The following is a 20,934-nucleotide window of genomic DNA, read 5'->3' as shown; positions in this document are numbered from 1 at the left end:
TACCTCCGTGTATTTTACATCATGTAGCGAAGACATTTGGTGCAGTATGATTACATCTTTACCTGGCAGGCTTTGCTAAACATGATCCAAATTTTCAAGAGAAAGAAAACAGTCAGTTTATTGAATGTTAAGACAGAGAAGCAATTTCTAACAAACACCCCTCCAGTAAATATGTTTTAAATAAGTCACCAATATTTACAGCACATCTCATTACACATTCTGATCGTCAGGGGGAAACTTCACCATAAAACAAATTTCTCTATAAAGAAAAACTAAATCAGACAAAACACTAATAACCAACAGCCTTGTGCTTAAACCCCCACACAAAAAAATGGTAGGTTCCACCTGTGTAAAGGCCCTGAGGTTACACCTAAACAAAGTGATTCAGTGTTACAGTAACAAATATAAACTATCTGTAACTATTCAGTAACACATGACTTTGTCTGCAGTATAATTACTATGTAGATAAAGTCAAAGAAAGGATAATCTACAAATAAATATTGTTCTTTCTGCTCATTAATCTTTCTTTTTTTAGTACATACATCTAAATTCTATGCTATGTCAGTAACTTTACATTAATAAACCTGTAACTTGGCTGGAGCAAGGCTCCATACTATGACAGAAAAGATAATGGTTTTTCTAGAGGGTCACCATGCATTAAAATGTGACACACCAGTTAAACCACTTCTTCATTTGCCCTCAGGAGAGCGTTTTGTCTCACTTCATCATAATCATTAAGCTGATCAAAAAAGTAGAAAAAACCCCATCACCTTCATTAATCATCAGCTTATCCAATACAGTATTATACACATGAAAACATAAAATTTAGAGAGAAATATTTATGTGTTCATCAGTAGTGTAACATGTAACAGGTTGCATTTCATTGTAAAGGGCATAATGGACTGGTTACCCTGTAAGGCTCTAGATGCTGCTGTAGTATCCATCTTTAGTCTACTATGTTGAATGCATTCCAGGAGTCTTGTTGTGATGAGGTGTTGCCAATTCAATTCCCACTCCTTTTTTTGCCTTGTTTAATTCAACTTCAGTATGTGACTTCCTACATTTCCCAGAATAAACTGATTTTTGATAGCATGAAGTTTGAACATGCTAATTAGGGTGAGGGTGTTAAAGACTTCATTAACAATCGAGACATGTGCAAGTCAATCCATGCATGTATAAGACCCCTACCCTCTCTTCTGTACTATACCACAGTGCCTTTAAGGGTGGAGAAAGGGGACACCTCAGTAGCCTTTTCATTAAATAATCAAACCCCCATCCTCTACACCCAGAAGAATGCTGTGACATGGCTAGTCTGATAATTTAGTCGGAGAAGAGACTAGCCTGAGGGAAACGTCTAATTTCCCTGGCCCCTGCCAAAGGTTCCCTGGGCAGCGGAGGAGGCAGCGCTGGCTGCGGCAGACTGGAACGTTCTGTTGGTCAGGACTCCTTGGGAGAACTCCTGCTGGGCCTTGGTGAAGCTGGCACCTGTCCTCCTGTACTTAGAGTGGATCTGAGGAAATGGGAAAAGAGCCAGAGGTTAGGGGCAGCAACAAGTTTATAAATCAGATCAGATGATGCATCACATCTGTTACTGGAAATTTTTCTCAGCTCTCACCATTAACCTGAGCATTTGGGGATATCAAAGTGAAGCCAGCCAGTTTTCCGAGTAAACTGGGAAAATTGTGTTTACTAGATTTTTTTTCCCAAGGGTTTGATAACATTGCAAGATAGATTATTTTAGGCAGTTTTAAAAGTTTTCAGATTTTCTCATGAAGTATTGTACTTGACAAAAAGGTGTTGGTTGTCTACCAATGTGTGTATTTTGACACAGATTTGGGTCAAGATGCAAATCACAATTTTATAAACATATCTTCTATTAAAATAGCATTGTTAGGATTGTGCAGGCTCTGTTGGCGTATGTGCTCTCTGATTGCTTCCTACTTGTAGTCATGATTTTTTTGCAGAGCAAGAGCATATATTTGCAGAAAAGAATGGGGGACAACATGGTCTTCAGACTCCACACAGCACACACGCTTACTGTTAAAATTAAAAGTCTTAATACACTGACCACAAAGTGCTACTGTCCCCAAAAGTTGCCACAAAACACAGTTGCCTTTTCTAGTAGATAAATGGTTCCACCTCCCATTTTTTTGCCCTTATCTCCATCATCTGTATTGACTGTGTTGACTTTTTCCAAATCAATTGTTTGTAGGCCCAGCTTCCTGACTTGCTTTGAGTATTTCTGATCCTTTATATCCATTCAGCGGTTTCTAAATCTTCATATTCCCTCTGATGCCATAGTTGCCCTTTCATTGCAGCTGCTGTTCAGAGTTTTTGTCACTACCAGTTTTAGTTTCTCTTGTTATGTTTCTCCCTTTGATCTGTTGCAGCCTACTGAGTTGGAGTGAGAATAAACAATATGAAGCCAGTGTGAATACCCATATTTATATATGTATGCCGCACAATGTTTGACTCTCTATTTTGGGCAAGTTCAAGGAATTCCAAGGCACCGATCTATTTAATTTGACTGCAAACACAGGGTATATATAGACTGCAATTTACTTTAAGATATTCAAATTAGGGTTATGTAACCTATTCAGGGATTCAGAGATTAAATGTGACGGGTTAATATTGAAATTGTAATCAGATTATCCGCAAAGTGTAAACTGTAACAAACTGTAACATAGTTCAATATTCCCTTTTGTGAAGAGAAGTACTAAAACGTCTAAATTAGCTTTGGCTACATACCATTTTCAGTAGGATGACACCAAGAACAGCGTTTACAGTGAAAAAACCAGCGACTACCATCATGACCACAGCCACAGCCAAGTTTGTGTTGATCATGGAGATTGATGCGATCCATCCACTGCCAACAACAGAGACATACAATCAAATAACCATGTGTCATTTCACATATTGTCTACAGTGAGTGTCTACTGTACAGTACACAACAAAGTTTATTGGCATAAAAAAATTGTATGAAAATTACTGAATTAAAGAGAAATGAGACAACATCCTAACCTGCCCCAGCAACCAATGGAAAAGCATGAAGTTTGGAAAAAGTGAATGATGGAAGATAGGAAAGCCTAATATATATTATATAGATATAGAAAAGTAACCCAAAGAGAAAAGTTCCACACACTTACAAAGCAGCAACCCAGACAAATTAGGGCAGCAGGAATCTGTCAAAGAGATGCAAGAGAGGAGATACAGGGCAAGAATACACACACAAACGCATAGGTGTGAATGAAGAAACATACTGACCCATGCATACCCACATTTACTATGAATCACATTCACCCAACATGAAGATTATTAGTCAGTTAAAAAGGTTCCCACTGACCTGTTTCCCCAGTTGGGGATCCCCACAGACTGGATAATGTACACTGCCACTTGGAAGAAGAAGACAAAAAAGAAGAAAAAGAAGCTGAAGGAGCTGTCAGACCTAGGGAGAAAAAACAGACAGTGCAGAGGATATGATATTAATGTTATTTAGATAAGACATTCACAAGTCACAAAAACAAGTCAAGATCTATAATTCAAAGCCCTCCAATTAAATACTTGTGCACATCTCATCAGGAATTAAAATATAGTGGAGGTTTCTCGCAGGCCAAAGAAGCAAAGCAATAGTCTGTACAACCTTCAAAGAAACTTTATTTTGTATTTTTGGAGTCAAGTGAAAGTCTAAATGCTGTTTTAGATGTTTCTCCTTAGCCAAAATACAAGTTTTCAGGGGGAAAAAACCTAATTCATTGACCTGTAAGCAAGAAAATTATGATATTAGCATTTTCTAATATTTTTATATTTTAATCCTTCCTTCAATTCACTACCAGAATTGCAGGATGAGGGTGTTCACAAAGTTTTATTAAAGTAAAAAAAAAAAAAAGGGAAAAAGCTAACTAGTTCATCAGCATCTATCTGTATTTCTACTGCTAGTACAACAAAGTGGTTACGTCCAGTCCTGTGTGAAAAGAAAAGCAAAAAATACTTCATCATCAGCACAAGGCTGGTAAAACATAGTGTTACCTGAAGGCTTTGTAGACAGGCCTGTACCAGCAGATGAAGGACACAGGGGTGAAGAGGATGAACCAGAGGATGGACAGACCGAAGTCCACACCATACTTAGCGTCTGCAGTGAAGTAAGCCAGGCAGGCCAGCACGTTGAGGAAGAGAGTGGCACTATGGACTGGAAAGACACACAGGAAATAAATGAACTGGGCTGAGAGTAGTGGAGTAGTAACTATCACGCATGACTCTGCTTTAGAACAGCTAAAAAAACAGGTATGTGTGGATTTTTCTGGTCAACCATCTTTAGTCCCTTTTAGAGAAATTAGAGAAGTAAAGAGAAGTAAAATCACGATGGAAAGCTGCTGATATTTGCCAGCCTTGCAACCCACAGGATTTTTGCGCTGAGGCGTGCAACAATCCTGATCCATCTCCGTCTCAAAAGCATCAACAAGGCAGGAAGTGCTGATACATGCATCTGAAAATATCTCATTTTTTTGTTTTAAACGGAGATGGGCTTGTTTACATACAAAACCATCAAATGTAAACCATACTATCCTGCAGATCAATGACTCTTTCATATTCAAAAACAACGCAACGTTTGTTGTCTGAGGAGGTATTGAGGAAAAACCGCATGTAGCTGTACATACACATCCAGAGGTAGTACATTCTCTTGCAGATCCTGCGGTACTCCTCAGGGATTTCCTCCTCAAAGTCCTGGTAGAAGCAGGGCCGCACAGGGAAGAAGTTGGGAAGAGGTGGCCAGTTGTTCTCTTTAGCTGACAAAGATTTCACAATTTGATTATCATGAGTGGCGTGTCCATTCTTATAGTTCATATATATATATAAAACATATTTCACAGCTTTGAACAACTGCAGGCACTTACTTCCAGGGTTCGCTCTGCCTGTGTTCCTGTTCTGTAGCTCCTGCTCCTTCCGGTCCAGCTCTGCTGCTTTCTTCTCCAGCTCCTCCTGCTGTTTGATCAGGTTAGCTTGGGCAGCAGCTGCAGTGGCCTGATGAGTGATGGAAGAGCTGCACTTTTAACACCGTGTCCAATACTGGCACTGCATCACTACAACTCCAACGAACTGATTATCAGATTGTAACTGCTGACTCACTATTAAAAGTCTAAGCAATGAATGTGAAAGTAAGCGATTAAAATGATACAAGTGCAGCTATTTATTCTTAATATCTGTGTAATAGACCGTATGTTTGTTGTATTTGTTTAGTTTTGCATGTGAAACAATGGCACACCTTGGAATGCAAGATAATTCTCAGACAAATATTCTGATAACAAATAGAAATCAAATCAAATATTAATATTGGTGTATATGCTGGCCAAGATATTGCACCAAAAGCAGCCTATATAACAATTCTTTATTTCTTCAATTCTCAAATGTTGATCTTTGCCCCAAACATTAATAACTGATTAGGCTCCACTTTCTTCTATCACAATACACTCTTGATTAAGTCAAAACTGTAATCTACCTCTATAATCTTGATCTATTATTTTGAATATTCAAAGTCACAGTCAGCTCCCTCTCTCTGGTTAGTTAATCTCAACTGAAATATAAAACGACTGAGATGTGACTTCACCCCTGCTTATTTAATTTCCTTTATTTGTAAACGTGTGGGTCTTGTGTGTGACTCACTTGTGCACTCTGCTCCACAGACGTCTGTAGTACAGCAGGTTGAGAGGAGGCTGCAGAGATGGGGATGGTCGTGCCTGAGTGGTTTCCCTGTTAAACGATTGAAGCAATATTTCTTTTTAAATGTGTAAATGACCTTTCAGCGATGAACACCTATACAGCACATCCATGAAGGGATTACTTAAAACGGCCAACTATGCACAGGGGCCCAAAAAGTCAGGGGGCCCATGGCCCAGAGCCTTTGTTTGAAGTGACTGTTAACATTTCTTGTTGTAATGTCAGTCAACCTACTATAAACCGATGGAAAACGATCAGAAAGAGAAAAAAATGACCACGTTAAGACACAAAATGACCATAAACAGATGCAAAAGAACCACAGAGAGACATAAAATGACCACAAAGAGATACAAAACGACTACACGTCAGCATTATTTGCAGTCGTTTTGTACCACTTTTAGTTTTAGGGGTCTTGCTCTTAATGTAGGAGGGGTGGGGGGACCTGTGTCTGTGCCCAAAGGCCCATCGTCTCATAATGTGTCCATGATCACATCATTAAAAAAAAAAGAGTAGCTAACCATGTCAGTTGCAGAGAATGGGTTGAACTCCCCGAGGTGTTCACTGCCTCCGCTGGTGGCTTGTGTGACTGAGGCATCCTGAAAAAGAGACCAAACATAGCTTAATGTTATGATGTGTTATTTGGTGCTGCTTGTGTGAAGTAAGCACTGTTCAAGAGAGTCCCCAAGAGAGTCGCAACCAGTCCAGGAAGAGCACTTGAACGCCAAGCTGTCTCACACCACATTAACTATTAATAGACTCTTGACTCTGGATCACATTTGTCTCAGTTAAAACACAATTTCTTAGGTCTGAACAAGCGAAAGGTGCTTTTTGTTTTAAGTAAATATGTGACAAGGACATGTTCACCTGACATTAACATAACTGCCTGGAGCTATTGGATGTGAAAACACTGCGGTGTGATAATTACACTAAAAACAAGAACACACCACTAATGAAGATCCTGTAAATCGCACCATTAAATCCCACAATGCCCCTTGTAGATTTGATTTACAAAATTAATCACTCGGTTTTTATCAATGGCGCATTGAATAGGAGTCACAGTTGATGGCTACATGGCAGCAGGCACCTGTTCGTGGGTATGCTTACCTGTGCAGGTAAGTTAACAGCCCACGTACAGCGTAAATACACGGTTTTACAGATAATAGTTATATTTAGTCTAAGATTGGACTTCAACGTGTCATACTTCATAATAGGGACGATTCTTAAGCCAGGAAATGCTGAGGCCAAACCCAGCAACCAACCAAACAGGTTTTTGTAGCAGCACTATCTCAGTCTTCACTTCACACGAAAAACCTTCTCAAAAACTGGGTTCGCAGAGATGAAATGATACAACAGTCTCACCTGGAAAGGGTTAACGTCCACTGGGTCGACGAAGGGGTTGCTGTCAAATCCCGACATTGCAGAGAAAAGTTTACCTTTTGTGAAATAAACAAAACGACAGTCCCCGTCTTCCCTGACGGCTGCGACGGCTCCAGAGTCCTGATGGTGCTGCTGTGACACTGGGCCTCTGCGCATGCGCCGCTCGAATGGCGCACAGCGTCACCGGAGGTTGTCCGGAGTCACTTCTAATCAATTTAGCCTTCCTTTATTTTTAGACATAACGTCAATTGGTTTCAAATGCGCAGTTCTCGTGACAGTCTGAATTCAGTCCATTGTGGTGAACGTACAAAGTGAGCTCTTTTTCAGTTGTGAAGCAAATATTCAGATCCTTTACTTCAGTAAAACTACTACTAATACCACACTGTGAAAGTACTCCAAGTAAAACTCCTGCATTCAAATGTTACTTTTAAGTATAACCAGGACAGTGTACTTCAACTGTAAAAAGTAAAACTACTCAAAACAGAAAAATGGTCCCTCATTACTCATGCATTAAGGTGCAAACATTTTGCTGTTGAAGGTGAGGTGCCTCTAATTTTTAACTATTTTATATACTAAGGCTTTAACTCCATTTTCATAATGGAGTAATCTGCTTATTATATTCTGAATTAATCAACTGAATGTTTGGTTTGTAAAACTTTTGAAACTAGTGAGAAATATCTTAACAATTACCCAGAACCCAAAGTGACGCATGATGAATGCCTATTATCGCTGAAAAGTAGTCCACACCACAAGATTATTACAAAATAATTAAGATAATTGAATCAATCATTTAATTGACTAATCATTTCAGCTCTAATCTTGAGTACTGCTGACAACAGAACTATAGTAATGAGTTTAATCTGTAGCGGTTCATCATATTCTATGAGCCTTTTCATATATTTTATATGTAAAAGTAAGAGAAAAGTAAAAAGTACTTATCACAGTAATATTTTCCCCTGAAATGTAGTGGAATAAGTACAGAAATAAAACACTCAAGTAAAATAAAAGCACCTCAAATTTGTACTTAATAACAGTACTTGAATAAATGTAGTTAAATACTTTCTACAACCTTTTAAAACTTAAGGACGCAACAAGCTAACTCAGAAAATGGGAATTTCTTAGTATAGGCCTGTCCTATTTAGGTTATTTCTTTTGATGTGATTTTGTTTCTTTTATATTTTTTTTTACAATGTTATCTGCTGCTTTCTTAAATGCTGCTGCTGCCTTTTAACTCTGGAAAACACCTATTTACTTGCCTCTTAGTGGAAAAGTACTTGTCTCCTGTGTTGGCTGTGCTGGCTCACGTGCGCACAGTCGTGGCTTTCTGGGACCTTTGAATATAATGGAACCATTACTAGTGCTAATAGTAACACGTGTTCTTTTTCTACTGTGACATGTCCAAATGTCTTATTTTAATACATTATCTATGATTGGAATTTTGCAGTTATGTCAAAGTGTTAACTATTTCAACACAGGCCTGAAAAATAAATATTTAAAAAGTAGACAAATGACAAAAACATAAACATTTTCATTAATAACGACAGAAGACATTGTGATTTTATGTTCTTGCTTGGTTGCTATTGAGCAAACACTTTAGAGACAGGAAGTGGGGATGGGTTCGGGAGCAAGGGGTAACAATAGATTTCAAGAATAGAATGGCATTTGTCCACTATACTGTACATATGAACTGTACTGTACATTACAATTGTTGTATGGCTGTTAAGCAGTGAATGCATGGATTTTATACACATCCGACATTCTTTACAGAGCTGGGATCCCCTTGGCTGGAATACACACCAGCTGACTTGGTCCCTTTGATGGCGGTATTTCCCTTGTAAGGGGAAAAAAAAAAAAAAAAAAGCAGCACAAACTTAAAACACATGAAGTGGTTCTCTCTTTCTCACACATACATACAGTCACGCATGAGCGCTTGGCAAATGCAAACACACACACACTCACACACATAAACCATCCACTGCCCAAATCCGTACATCTCTGTCCAAGATACTCCAAAAAGATAAATATTTGACTTCAACTACCCAGCAGAGGCTGGTGTTCCGGCTTTGTACAGTATTTATACCTGTATATTATATGCTATAAAGAATTTCTGTGACATTAAAATTTATTAAATAAGGGAAAAATAAATTTGTAATAACAGAGCAACCACTGCTTACACTCCTTGTTATGAACTGTAAACTCATAAAGCAGCTAATAATGGAGAGCTTTATTTTCACTGTAACATCTGTCACGCCTGATGTTGCCTGACTTCTTCTCATATGCTGTAGTTCACCGCTTTGGCTTTCCAGCTCTGTGTCGTTCCCTGATGCTGAGTGGTCTTCTGTGTATTTCAATGTTCCCTTTTCTCTGTCCTCCTGCTCAGTGTGTCTCCTCTTGGCGCTGAGTAAAGTGCTGCCAAGGCACTGTGAGAGCATGGGTTGCAGTTTAGTCTACAGAAGAGGAGCCCTTCCACTGATACCCATCCATCTGCCAAACATCTCCCCCCTGTGGAGGTGGAAACACTATACACGGCACTTGGGGACACTTCTTTGCAGACTTCAACGAAGAAAGGCTAAGCAAGAGTGCTTTGAGAAGTGGAGATCAGTCGCCACTACGTTACCTCCCATTGAGAACATCTTTGCCTGCCAGGGAGTTGGATAAGGAGTGCTTTGGTGTCCCAGTGTTCTTCATACCATGAATTCATTACTGCCATATAATACCAGCTGCTGTGGTATGTCTGGAGGGTCCCTGCCATGGCCACCGCCATCTCTCGAGTGCCCCTGGGTTGAATGCTTGGCCCCCTTAAGTTTCTGTTTGCCCTTCTCTGGATTGAACGTGCCTCGGCTGGTAAACTGGGGCCTTTCGTCATATGCACCCTTCTGGTCTCCTGTAGGGCTACTGTCTATGCTGTCGCATCGGGAGGCGTGAGATGCATTCAGAGCCTGGGCCTGAGACTGGGCTGGACCTGAGCCTAGGGAGGGAGACTTGGAGTGGAAACGAAAGCGCCGGGTCGTGGCAGAGGAGGAAGAGGACGATGGGTGGAAGTGTGATGAGGACGAGTAGGAGGACACACTGGAGCAAGAGTCAACAGAGTCCAGAGAGTCAGGCTGCCGGTGGAGAGCACGGCGTCGGGGGCTCCTCCCGTCAGATCTCCGAGGCCAGGGGGAAGTCAACACTGGACCTCTTTCTGCAATGAAAGGCAAATAGAAGTTAAGTTTTTTAAAACTATTTTTTCCACTTTTTTCTCATAAATGAGTTATGATTCCCTGTATTTTGACATACCAGAGAAGTCAGAAATGGTTCCCTCAGAGTCAACATTGAGGTTTTCAGAACTGTCAGCTGTACCGATAGAGGCCTCTGACTCCAGGGTCTCATCATCTGATGCTCGTGGCTCCAGAGTCAGCATCTCAAACGTCAACTCCTCTCTGCACAGGCAAACATCCTGATTAAACAATGGGCTGAGCGCACATGGTGAGACACAGCTAACATTAATAGTACATGCAAAATAGTAAGGTTAATTTTTGTAAATTGAGTTTTAAGTGCAGTGATGGAGTTTACTTTTCTTTCTGCAGGCTTTCAATTTGCTCTGTCAGCACTCTCTCTTCCTGCTGCATGGCAGCCTGCTGATGCTCGGAGATTTCAGCAAACGAGTCCGCTCCCTCCTCACCACCACTCTCTTCTACCACAGTGTTGGCCACAGAGGGCAACCGGGGACTTACTGGAGGCGAAGGCGTGTGGTAGCTTAGTCGCTGCACGTGGCCTTTTCCCTGAGAAACAAATCAAGGGCAGTTTTTTTTCTCACTAATGTGAATATTGCATTTGTGCTTCATAAAAACAGTTGACGACCACTAAATGAAAGCAGTTATGCTGTTATATATGGTACATTTCACCACTTTAAGCAAGAAGCTACTGTCTCAAACATGCAGTGATAGAACCACATGACAAGCTGTGCTTAAAACAGTACAGCAGCACTAAAGAGACTCATCAAACTCAAAGGTGGGTACAGCACAATGAGACACAAACTTTACCTTTTTAGCTGCATTTGGCTGCTTAGAGCAAAAGTGAGAAACAAAAAAGATAGGAATCAGAGTTTTCTTAGAAGTTAAGCTTTATAGATTTTAAGTCATAGAATACACAAAAAGTTTTCACTTTGTATGTTCCATACTCCACATAACATTATGTGAATCTACTGCATGGTTGTATAATGTCTTTTCTTGCATCCACAAAAGACAGTTACAAAATTAAAGTAAAAAATAAAAAATCAAACAAAGCAAAAAAGAAAACAGAATCAGAGACAGTAAAGTGATGACTCATGCTTTAGGGATGAAGAAGGAAGATGTTAATTTTTGAAAAGATACGACTGTACAGTGATCAGTACCACATCAACATCACCAATGGATGATGGCTTGGGAATGCAATCCATGGTGTGTGTATACATACCCTAGTGCGTGCTATGCTCATAAACCTAACAGCTATTAGTACGGGTCTCTGGGTAAAAGAAAGGACAGGTTAGGGGAGAGAATCTGGAGCAAGAGAAAAACTGCTTAGAGAAGGAGGAAATCAGGGGAAGATATAGGAATGAAGGAGTTGGCTCAGTCAGGTAGATTAAGCAATGAGTCACTGTGACTATGAGATTCTGATAACAGTGTGATTAATCATGTAATTTGATCTTACCATTGACCGTCGAATGAGGGTCAGTCTGCACTTGGCCTTGTTTTCAGCAAACTCCAGGGTGCTGATGTCCTTTAGTCGTACTTTGTACTTATTCATCTGTTCACAAATGATAAGTTCTACGCACCTGAGGAGGGATGGCGAGAGACAAAACCACTTCAGAATGACTGGAATTACTTAGCAATATCACAGTATGGTATTTATTTATACAGTATGTGCCTCCCTTTTTCTATTTGCCCAGTCATTCTCAGTTGTTTTCTATCAAGCCTGTCTTTGGAAACAATCCATGTCCCCATCCCATTCATTAATTTATCAACCATTATTGCAGCAAAGCAAGCCAAATGAAACATTATTTCATTGAAATAAAGTAATTATGATGTAGTGACAAGAACGACACGAGGCTGTTCTGACAGTGAAGATGAGAACAACTTCAGTTGACTTTAGTTTTGACTGATGTGTTTACTTTCCAAGCATCACCTTTCTTTTTGTTAACATTTCTCTTCCCAAAAGTCTTCTCAAAAACAGGTTCAAATTGTACTTGTGCCATCTGAATAAATCTTGATAAATTGGATTTGATGGCCATGAAAAAGAGTTTTGTTTATTGTTCCCACATGAAACAGATTAATTCAATCTTAGTACCACTCCAATTTTTCCTCCTGGTCATGCACGCCCCCACTGAAATGCCAGCGTGCCCCATCTCAACCCACACTTTCTTAGATGAAGCAAAGAAATAATTTGATAGAAAAGACTTACGCAGTCGTCTTGCTGATGTCCTGGACGCTCTGCAGTGGATCAATGGTGTCAGGACAGCGCAGGATACAAGGAGCAAAAACTATAGCCAAGGCATTGGCTGACATACGGTTCGTGTCTTCTTGCAAGGCGATCCTAAAAGCAATAAACTCAGTATTAGAATAGTCTACCAGGATGGAAATAAAGCAGTCTCATGTATTAATCCTACTGTAAGATTAAGAACAGCTTTTCTTTGTTACCTGACAAGATGAAATATGAGGCGTTCCAGAGTGTTTAGGTGAGTTCTGCTTAGCTGGTCAATAACTGAATACACCCCTCTGATCATTTCCTTTTTATCCTGCAAACCTGGAGAGACGTTCCCGCAAGATAAATCACCATTTGCTGCTACAGCAAACAAATATATCTTCTGCTGTTTGCAATAATGCATTCTTATCGTGGACAGAATCTACAGTGTCAAACATAATAAGAGTTGGATGCCTGATGTCGACCACTCACCCATGGCACGTATAAACTCCTCATACAGTTCAAATGTCATGAGAGGATTAGGCAGGTCTCTCAGCCACTGCTTGAAAACACTAGCAATAACATGGATGTTGTAGTCATCCAGACTCATGCTGTCCACATCTGGAAGGACAGACAGAAACCAAATCACATTTAATCCTTTCCCACCAATGTTTCTCAGCTTTTTTAAGCCAGCTTGCATCATTCACCTGTTAGCTGTAATCTATAGCAAAGTTACCTGTGTCCAGTCCCTGCTTGAGCTCCTTAATTTTGTTGGTGGAGCCTGACTTTCTGTATATTCCTTCAGTATAGAGGCCATGCATCTCAATGTAGTTAATAAGCTTCTCCACTACCAGGGGCACCGTCCTCTCGTCATTAGTCAGACGAGAAACTTCCACTCCGAACTGTCTGGAGGAGAGCTCTGGATCAAACTGTTCACAGACACAAACAAATATACTCAGACATGTGGTGTATATATACATGAATACACATGCACACAGCAATAAAGACCAGTATTTTTATATACAAAAATTGGAGAAAAAAACCCCCACAAAACTCAGCCTACTAAGTCTTGTCTTTTTACAACAATGGCCTCCCGCATATCAAGTGACAGAGAGAGCTACTGTACATAGACCCACAGTAATACAATTAATGTCATGGGACATTATTGTGTTGGTACACACTATGGCCGACTCACCTTCTTACTGCATTTGGTGGTTGTCTTCTGGCAGCACTTTCTGTGGCAGGCGTAGCGGCACACTGGATAAACACAGCCAGAGAAATCAAACAGGTCATTTCCATTATCAACAGAAAGGCAGTGCCTCCTCATTATTCAGCAAAAGTTGGGACAAAAGAAAAAAAATGTTATCAATGTTATCACAAGCAGCATTGGCTGGCATGAAGAAAACATCCTGCGCGAATAAAGGACAAACTGTGTGGAGAAATCTCTGGAGACACGGAGCCGCAGACCCCATGAGTCCAGTTGAAAACAATCTGATTAGGGCTGAGGAGGGAGAGAGGGCGGGGCTCACACTGAACCCAGCTCTGCCCATGACATTTTGTGTGTGTGTGAGTGTCTGTGTAAAGATGAGGGGTGTTAGTGAGTGCATTTGCGGTCAAAAGATTTGACATGAAAAGCAATTTCTTCTACAGCGCATTGTCCAACAGTAAATTCATTTCATCACTAATATTCTGCTGTTGGTTACATAAGAACAATGTTGGCTGTATGAGTGAGTGTGTGAATGAGAGAGTGCGTGTGTGTGTGTGTGTGTGTGTGTGTGTGTGTGTGTGTGTGTGTGTGTGTGTGTGTGTGGCAGGGTCCCAACAGTCACTGACATCAATTTTAAGGACATTTCAGTTACCTTCTGTCAGAAAATAGTGAAAAATGCTCATCATGAGTTCCCAGAACTCTTTATTTTGTCTGATCCACGGCCCAAAACCCAAAGATATCAAATTTACAATTACACGAAACAGAGAAAAGCAGCAAAACTCCACGATTAAGAAGCTGCAATCAGCAAATACGTGATTATTAAAATTGCTGATGCTTCATTTTTTTCTTAATTGAAATGTCAATTATTTCAGGACTAAAATATTTAAATTAGAAAAAAATGGCAATCAAAACAATACATTTAAAAGAAAAGGTTCATAATCTTTCATAGGTCTATGAAGTTCAGGGATTCTCAAGATCAGTTTTTTCTGTTATTTTGTATGTGCACTCACGTTTGCACACGCAGGCACGGTCCATCATCCAGATGAGCGATGAGCAGTATTCACAGTAAGTAGGGATGCTGTACTGGGTGGACTTGAAGATGTGGCCGTTATGCTCCTCCACCTGCAGAGAGCAGCAGAACACAGGTTTATTTGGAGTTTCCTATTACGTTTATATGGATTTTTTTATTTATTTATTTATTCTGTTTTTTTATATATCCTATTTTCTATTTTGGTCACTGGAGTATTTATATCTTGTTATTCCAAAGAGCAGATGGAGGTGTCAGAGCAGTGTTGTCTTTCTTCTGTTGCTCTCAGGATCGTGTACTCAGTAATGATGAGAGGGAACGGAGACTCACAATGTCAGTGTCCTTTTTCCTCCGTTTTTTGCGTTCAGGTTTAGGTAGCGGCTGTAGTAAAAAAGAATTTAAAAAAAGACAAAAGAGAACAACATATATGTTTTAGTATTCAGTAGATATGTTGCTGTAAATGTAAGTACTATTAATACACATTAACATGATGTATAGTACATGACATTTAAAGTTTGTAAAGATCGCTACACTTCCAATTTCATCCACAACAGTTAATACACACCAATACACCAAAATGTGCATATATCCCCGGAGGCTGTTACACGCCTTTACCTTGCTGATTGTGCTGTCCATAGGTTTATACTCAGTCATGAACTCATCCAGGAAAACTTTAAAGGTGTTGACCCACACTCCGACAGGGGACTCGCTCCAGTCCCTCTGCTCCTGTCGCATGGTCTTCTCCAAGATGTGCTCAAACAGAGCGTAGAGGTCTTTGTAGCGGATACTCTTACCGTCATCCATCTACGGAGGAAGAATAAAAGATCTAGTCTAACTCTTTTGAATCTGCTATTATGTAAAAAGCACTGTGATCTGATAACAAACTCGTGCTTCTAATCATAAAAAGATCATGAGTGATATTTCCATATGATGCTTTACTTTTAAAGAGTATCTTTCAATTTGAAATGATCAGATAAACCATGCTGACTTACCGCCAGTGCAGTGGAGTACGAGTTGAAGATGTTTAGACGGAATTCTTTCAAAGCCTTTTTAAACACAACGTCCACCATGGTGTCCTTCTTACTGTCCTCTGTGTCCAAGTCGTTGATCTAAAATATGACACCACAAACATCTTCGCATGAATATGGAGGTCGGCAAAGAAAAGAAAACTCAACACTTGAGCTCCAAAGTGCATTGTAATCATCTGGAGTTACTCCTTGTGAGGACACACAGCTGCAAGACATGAAATCATCTTTACACATATGTATCAAGAGAATAAGAGAGAGCACGTTTGGCTGTACCTTCTTCATGAGGAAGTCGTTCATGCTCCTGTAGTCGTTGGTGCAGGTGAGGATCTGCAGCGCGTCGTTCTGCCACTGAGCAGGTTCCAGAGCCACACTGCTGATCTTGACACTGCGGCGTCGCTTCACCTTGGGAGACGGTTCCTTGTTCTCCTTCAAGTCTCTGAACCCTCGATCCAGCGTCAGATCAGGACTGCAGGGGGGCGACATGTTTTCCTGACCGGCTGTGTGGAAGAGAATTGCAGTTGGTGACACTTATGCAGGTTCAATTCAAAGATTTCAGCATCCAGTGTCTCTCATCTTGTAATTTTTAGTTTATATGAACATCATTGAAATGGATGCATTTGCTCCTGGGTAACGCACCCTCTCCCAGCAGTGGCCCAGTGTCTCCGTAGTCTCCATCCAATGAATCAGCTCCGCAGATCAGCTTCTCTCTGGATGCCTTCTTATCGCCGTACTTTGTCTTTCCCCAGAAACGCATCTTACCACGAACCCTGCTAAAATAAAAACAAATTTGATGATGATTACTGATGAAACTGATGAAAACTGTGATCATAAGTGTCCTTAACAATTTCTATTAAGGCCAAGGCATGAAAAAGAAAACGTTATGGTAAAACTCTGGATGCTACCGAAGCTGAGTTGAGGAACAAACCTTCCATCTTGCGAATTCTTGCGCATCGAGTCCACTTTGCCCAAATCTCCTGACGACATGGCTTTGTGTATCTTCTTTTGTTCCTCGGAGCTTGCAGGCTGAAAGAAAATCAGGTTGCAATTACATGTAAAAGAGAAGAACCTCTCTTATGATGTATTCCCATGTGGTCTTGTATATTATGATCTGAGAACAAGTTCACGCCAGTAGAGGGCAGCATCACATCACTGGAGCTGCAATGTACATTTACCAGAGCTCTAACTTCTTCTATGTGTCAGTGAACGCTAACAAATGCCTACAACAAAATTACACTTCTGAAACATATGGGGGGAAAAAAAAATCATCTTTCCCAGGAAAAGAATCATTAAAAGACGGGAGGTTGTTAAGTGATGAAGAAAGGCGAGAGTGAATGATGACCCATTTTCAAGGATTCTCCAGGTCTGACGAGTGATAAGCGCTACGTGATCAGAGAGGAAGTAAGTGACGTGCAAATATTACCAGAAAGAGTAAAGGAAGGAGGAAAATCCCTGTTAGAGCTGTGAGAGACAGAGAGGCCAAGTCGTGTTATAAAAGCAACTATGTTAAAGGCTTAAAGTTTTAAAGGGAAAACACTCCTGCAGCTTTCACGATGCATGAGGTCAAATTAACATTCACTATTGATAATGATTTCTAGACAGTTTGTCAAACCAATAAAGTACTGCATTTATGGTTGTTTGACAGCCTTGAGTACACATCTTTAAAAATTGGTAGGTATTCTATTGGTAGGATAGTGTTTATGTTTTATTGCACAACACCATTTTAGCAGGTATTTTCATTTTATGTCTTTGAAATATCCGTCTTGAAATACCTTTGAAATGTCTTCCGCTCTCAGGAAAAGTTTTTATACATTTTTAGAAAAACAGAAGTTTGTTGAAGCTCAGTTTGAGTCAGAGGTGTGATGCAGATCTACGCTCTCTCTGCTGAAGGGGGTTAGAAATGTCAAAGAGAAGACACGCTTTAAGAAGGTAAGAGAGGGCCACAGCCGGCTCTGATTGGCGCCTGTTACCATGTCTGAGTCACTGAAACAGGACTCTCGTAAGCCTGCCTCCGTGGAGCTCTGTTTGGAGAGCGGCAGAGTGTAATGACGGGGGCTCAGGGGGCTGTCGCCATCATAGTCATCCTCGTCTGAATCGCCCCCGTGCGAGGCGATAGGGGCGCGGGTGAGGAAGTCGGAGCGGGTCCGTGCCATTCTGGCTTTCTTTTTTTGGCCCGCTCTGCCGACCTGGAGTTTACCAGAAGTGATAACAGCATGTTTAAAAAGGTGCTTTAACGCGTAGAAGAGCTTCAGTGCACTTTGATCTGCATGTAGGTCAGCTGTGTTGTTTTTAGTGTAAGACCGGGAGCTATCCTCCCAAGGTTCATTAAATTATTCACAACAAAAGGCACTCTTGCAAATTTGCAAACGCATGCTATACGTCTATTTTGAGAAAACAAAAAAAGGAGAGATTACTAACATCCCGTGCTTTTGTTCCTTTAGTGGGCTTGGACACTGGCGAGGGTCCTTCTCTGGGAATGGTCACAGGTGTTTCTTCAGTGAGGGTGTCGCTGTCAAACCTGATGGACAAAAAAAAGGGAAAACACAAATACAAAGAGCTATTCTTAAATTCAAATTTCATTAGGTGCCAACCAAGAACAAGTGTGTCAATGAAATCTTAATTAAATGCACAATTAAAGCCATGTGAGGAATGTTTATGTGGGTATGGCATCTTTCAGATTGGTCTGATGGTAGAGTTTTTTGTTTGTAGAAAAATGAGCCACCCCATATGAAAGCTGGTGCAGTCCATGTTACTTTATTGTGCGAGTGCCTGAAACAGCGCCTTCATGTTATGACCAATGGGAGGCGCCAAAGTCAGAAATCTTCAAATTCTTCACTTGGTAAACAATTAATGTCACCATGGTTTATTTTTGTTATTTTATTTTGGAAACATGATTTATTCAATCCTTGAACATAAATTAATTTATATTTGTTTTTTCATTTATTTGTTTGTTTATAGTAATCCTTGGGTATTTTTATTGATAATAACTCATTATTCGTACAAGGATTTGAATCAAATGTCAAACAACTCTAGTTTTCAACAAAAACATACCCAGTATAAGCAAATAAAAAGCAATGTATTAATTTATTACTCACTTTGCAAATGTCACTTTGTCCTTTGGAGAGAAGAAGATGTTGCCCGTCTTATCCGTCATACTAACGGTGGTGCCTTGATTACTCGGCGGCTTCCTGGCTGCTGTTCTCACCCTGGCCCCACCTCCGTCTCTGGACTCCAGCGTGAGTTTGGGTGCCCAGCCCTCAGCAACACGCCTGCTCTCCATGCGTCTCTCTCTGGGAACAGAAGCGGGTGGAGGAGGCAGCTGGGGGAGAGGGGCGCTGCCTTGGATGTCTACACCCAGGGGAGAGTGCGCTGATGGAGCAGTGGAGTCTGAATGTGTTCTGGCATGAGGAGCTAGCTTTGCCGTCCTCTCAATCAGCAGGGAGCTGGGTCTAAGGGGCTTGCTGGAGGTTGCAGTTCCACCCACATCGTGTCCACCCTGTCGACTCTTCTCTATCCTGTGCAGAGCCTCTCCTCTTTGTTTCTCAAACATGTCTCTCTCATACTGAGCGAAGTAAAGGCGCTGCCGCTCCAGCACTTCTTTCTGTTGTCTTATCTGCTCCATCATCTCCTTTTCATTCTGCTGTTGCTGATTACGTTGCCTCTCCTCTTTCTCCTCGTTTAGTCGCACAAGTTTCTCAATGACAGCCTGGTCGGCCTGAGGGGCAGAGGTAGAAACAGGGACGGGACCTTGAGGCACTGTTGCTGGGCCTGCTTTCTGTGGCGATGGGGTCAACTCCCCTGTCTGGGCTGCAGAATCTCGAACCTCTACAGGGGGACGGACGATATCACTCAGCTCTTCGCTTAATGGTGTTTCTTTCTGCATACTGATGACCACCACCACTGGTCGACGCGCCGACTCTCGCCGTTCTCTGAGAGGCTTGATAACAGTGGAGGTGGTTGTAGAGACGGCTGCATCTGTTTTCTGTTGAGGCTCTTCAGCGGGACGATGGGAGATGACCGTGCTGCCCTCACTAGCAGGGACGTAAAAGGTAGGGAGGTAGTTCTCGATTTTGGGCGGATGTGTGGGGGCAGAGGGGGCTGGCAGATCCATTTTGCTCTGACCCTGGCTGTCTGGGGGGGCAACAGCATCAGAAACCCCTGCCGTATGTGGTTCAGCTGGTGTCGGGCTTGTCGAGACAACCTCCACATTCAGCTCTGGTACTGAATCTATTGACGGAAGAGGGGAGCAGGCGTCCTCGCTGTCTGTCACCTCTTCTAAAGCCTTGGGCGGTTCCTCATCCATACTCAGAAGCTCAAAGCTGCCTTTGGAGCTCTGGCTGTCAGGCGTGCCCTGGGGTGAACAAGGAGGCGGGGTAGCAGGAGGCACCAGCTCGACAGACCAACGCCGTTCCTCGGATGGGGACGAGGCTCCGCCGCTGGTTGCTCGCACCTTGAGGAGCTCCAGGCTGAACTTGGCCTGCTCCAACTCTCTCATCCGCCGGCTCTCTCTCTTGGCCCGAGTGGTTTTCTGGCTGGGCTCATCTACAGTTCTGGCCCTGTCTCGAACAACCACAGCAGACGACGGGATTGAGGCTGGTGCTTCACTTAGCGCTTTAGAGGAGCTCTCTTTTGTCCCGGCATGCTCTCCTCCCTCTGCTTCGTCCCCGACTGTGTCCTCGTGGCTGCTGAGGATTTGGAGGCTCTTTTCTCGTTGCTCATAGGAACGATCCTCCCACGTGCTGAGGTCCAACCCCATGATTCTCTCAGGCAACTCCTCCTCTTCCTCTGGTGAAAGACTCACCTGGCCATTCTGTAGCTGCAGCAGCTTCTCCTGCTGCTCCTCCTCCTCCCTCCGTCTCTGCTCTCGCAGTTCTTTGAAACTGTAAGTAAAAAAGGCGCGATTAAAACTTAAGCTGATGTCAAACTGTTTCCTCACCCTTTTATCAAGATGTATTTTGAACAGTCACAGTTATTTATAACAAGCTCAAGTATGCACCAAAGTCAGAGTCTGATATAAAAATTCTTGTCCCCAACAGCTCAGCTGATTGTAGAGCTGCTTTGGGTTGGATTTCTTGCGTAATGGCATGCTCTGTTTCCACACTGAACAATGACCAAATACATTGCAGAGGCTGTGTGCAAAGATTAATCTGGTTTTGCACTAGCTT

General features: G+C 41.7%; 2 protein-coding genes across 8 annotated transcripts in view; both read right to left on the bottom strand.

The window, feature by feature from the left end:
- Window positions 1-91: 91 nt before the first annotated feature.
- scamp2l (secretory carrier membrane protein 2, like) lies at window positions 92-7,230 on the bottom strand. The gene is made up of 9 exons (XM_023426677.2): window positions 7,072-7,230; window positions 6,231-6,308; window positions 5,659-5,745; window positions 4,893-5,019; window positions 4,656-4,784; window positions 4,027-4,186; window positions 3,344-3,445; window positions 2,749-2,866; window positions 92-1,510 (listed from the first exon to the last, which is right to left on the bottom strand). The coding sequence occupies exons 1-9, from the start codon at window positions 7,126-7,128 to the stop codon at window positions 1,355-1,357; spliced, it is 1,014 nt and encodes a 337-aa protein (XP_023282445.1). The 5' UTR covers window positions 7,129-7,230; the 3' UTR covers window positions 92-1,354.
- A 1,409-nt stretch (window positions 7,231-8,639) lies between these two features.
- myo9aa (myosin IXAa) overlaps window positions 8,640-20,934 on the bottom strand; it is a 100,893-nt gene continuing 88,598 nt past the window's right edge. For 3 of the 7 annotated variants that reach the window (XM_023426679.2, XM_087179422.1, XM_087179421.1), the window contains 20 exons: window positions 18,865-20,649; window positions 18,188-18,287; window positions 17,740-17,955; window positions 16,698-16,795; window positions 16,409-16,542; window positions 16,046-16,269; window positions 15,737-15,853; window positions 15,360-15,548; window positions 15,075-15,125; window positions 14,728-14,839; window positions 13,706-13,767; window positions 13,247-13,439; window positions 13,003-13,131; window positions 12,747-12,852; window positions 12,511-12,642; window positions 11,761-11,884; window positions 11,115-11,132; window positions 10,645-10,853; window positions 10,369-10,511; window positions 8,640-10,273 (listed from right to left, as the gene is read on the bottom strand). In XM_023426679.2, coding sequence (XP_023282447.1) covers window positions 9,774-10,273; window positions 10,369-10,511; window positions 10,645-10,853; window positions 11,115-11,132; window positions 11,761-11,884; window positions 12,511-12,642; window positions 12,747-12,852; window positions 13,003-13,131; window positions 13,247-13,439; window positions 13,706-13,767; window positions 14,728-14,839; window positions 15,075-15,125; window positions 15,360-15,548; window positions 15,737-15,853; window positions 16,046-16,269; window positions 16,409-16,542; window positions 16,698-16,795; window positions 17,740-17,955; window positions 18,188-18,287; window positions 18,865-20,649 — 4,642 coding nt within the window. In that variant the 3' untranslated portion in view covers window positions 8,640-9,773. The remainder of the gene's footprint in view (window positions 10,274-10,368; window positions 10,512-10,644; window positions 10,854-11,114; window positions 11,133-11,760; window positions 11,885-12,510; window positions 12,643-12,746; window positions 12,853-13,002; window positions 13,132-13,246; window positions 13,440-13,705; window positions 13,768-14,727; window positions 14,840-15,074; window positions 15,126-15,359; window positions 15,549-15,736; window positions 15,854-16,045; window positions 16,270-16,408; window positions 16,543-16,697; window positions 16,796-17,739; window positions 17,956-18,187; window positions 18,288-18,864; window positions 20,650-20,934) is intronic. The other 4 variants (XM_087179419.1, XM_087179423.1, XM_023426680.2 and 1 more) reach the window with 4 other exon arrangements.

Source organism: Seriola lalandi, unplaced genomic scaffold (genome assembly GCF_002814215.2).
Source record: "Seriola lalandi dorsalis isolate HSWRI2012SDOR001 ecotype SW California unplaced genomic scaffold, Sedor1 jcf7180002054835, whole genome shotgun sequence".
NCBI classification, from domain to species: domain Eukaryota; kingdom Metazoa; phylum Chordata; class Actinopteri; order Carangiformes; family Carangidae; genus Seriola; species Seriola lalandi.
Note: the sequence above shows the minus strand (reverse complement) of the source record. Positions and strands in the feature narration are given on the sequence as shown.

What these genes read in the sequence shown, in the direction of transcription:
- scamp2l (XM_023426677.2), bottom strand. Translation starts at nt 7,128, where the DNA reads ATGTCGGGATTTGACAGCAACCCCTTCGTCGACCCAGTGGACGTTAAC. An exon ending in CCTGTCTACAAAGCCTTCAG is followed by an intron (nt 3,446 to 4,026) that starts GTAACACTATGT and finishes TTTTCTCCCTAG; the next exon opens with GTCTGACAGCTCCTTCAGCT. An exon ending in GTGTCATCCTACTGAAAATG is followed by an intron (nt 1,511 to 2,748) that starts GTATGTAGCCAA and finishes CCATTTCCTCAG; the next exon opens with ATCCACTCTAAGTACAGGAG.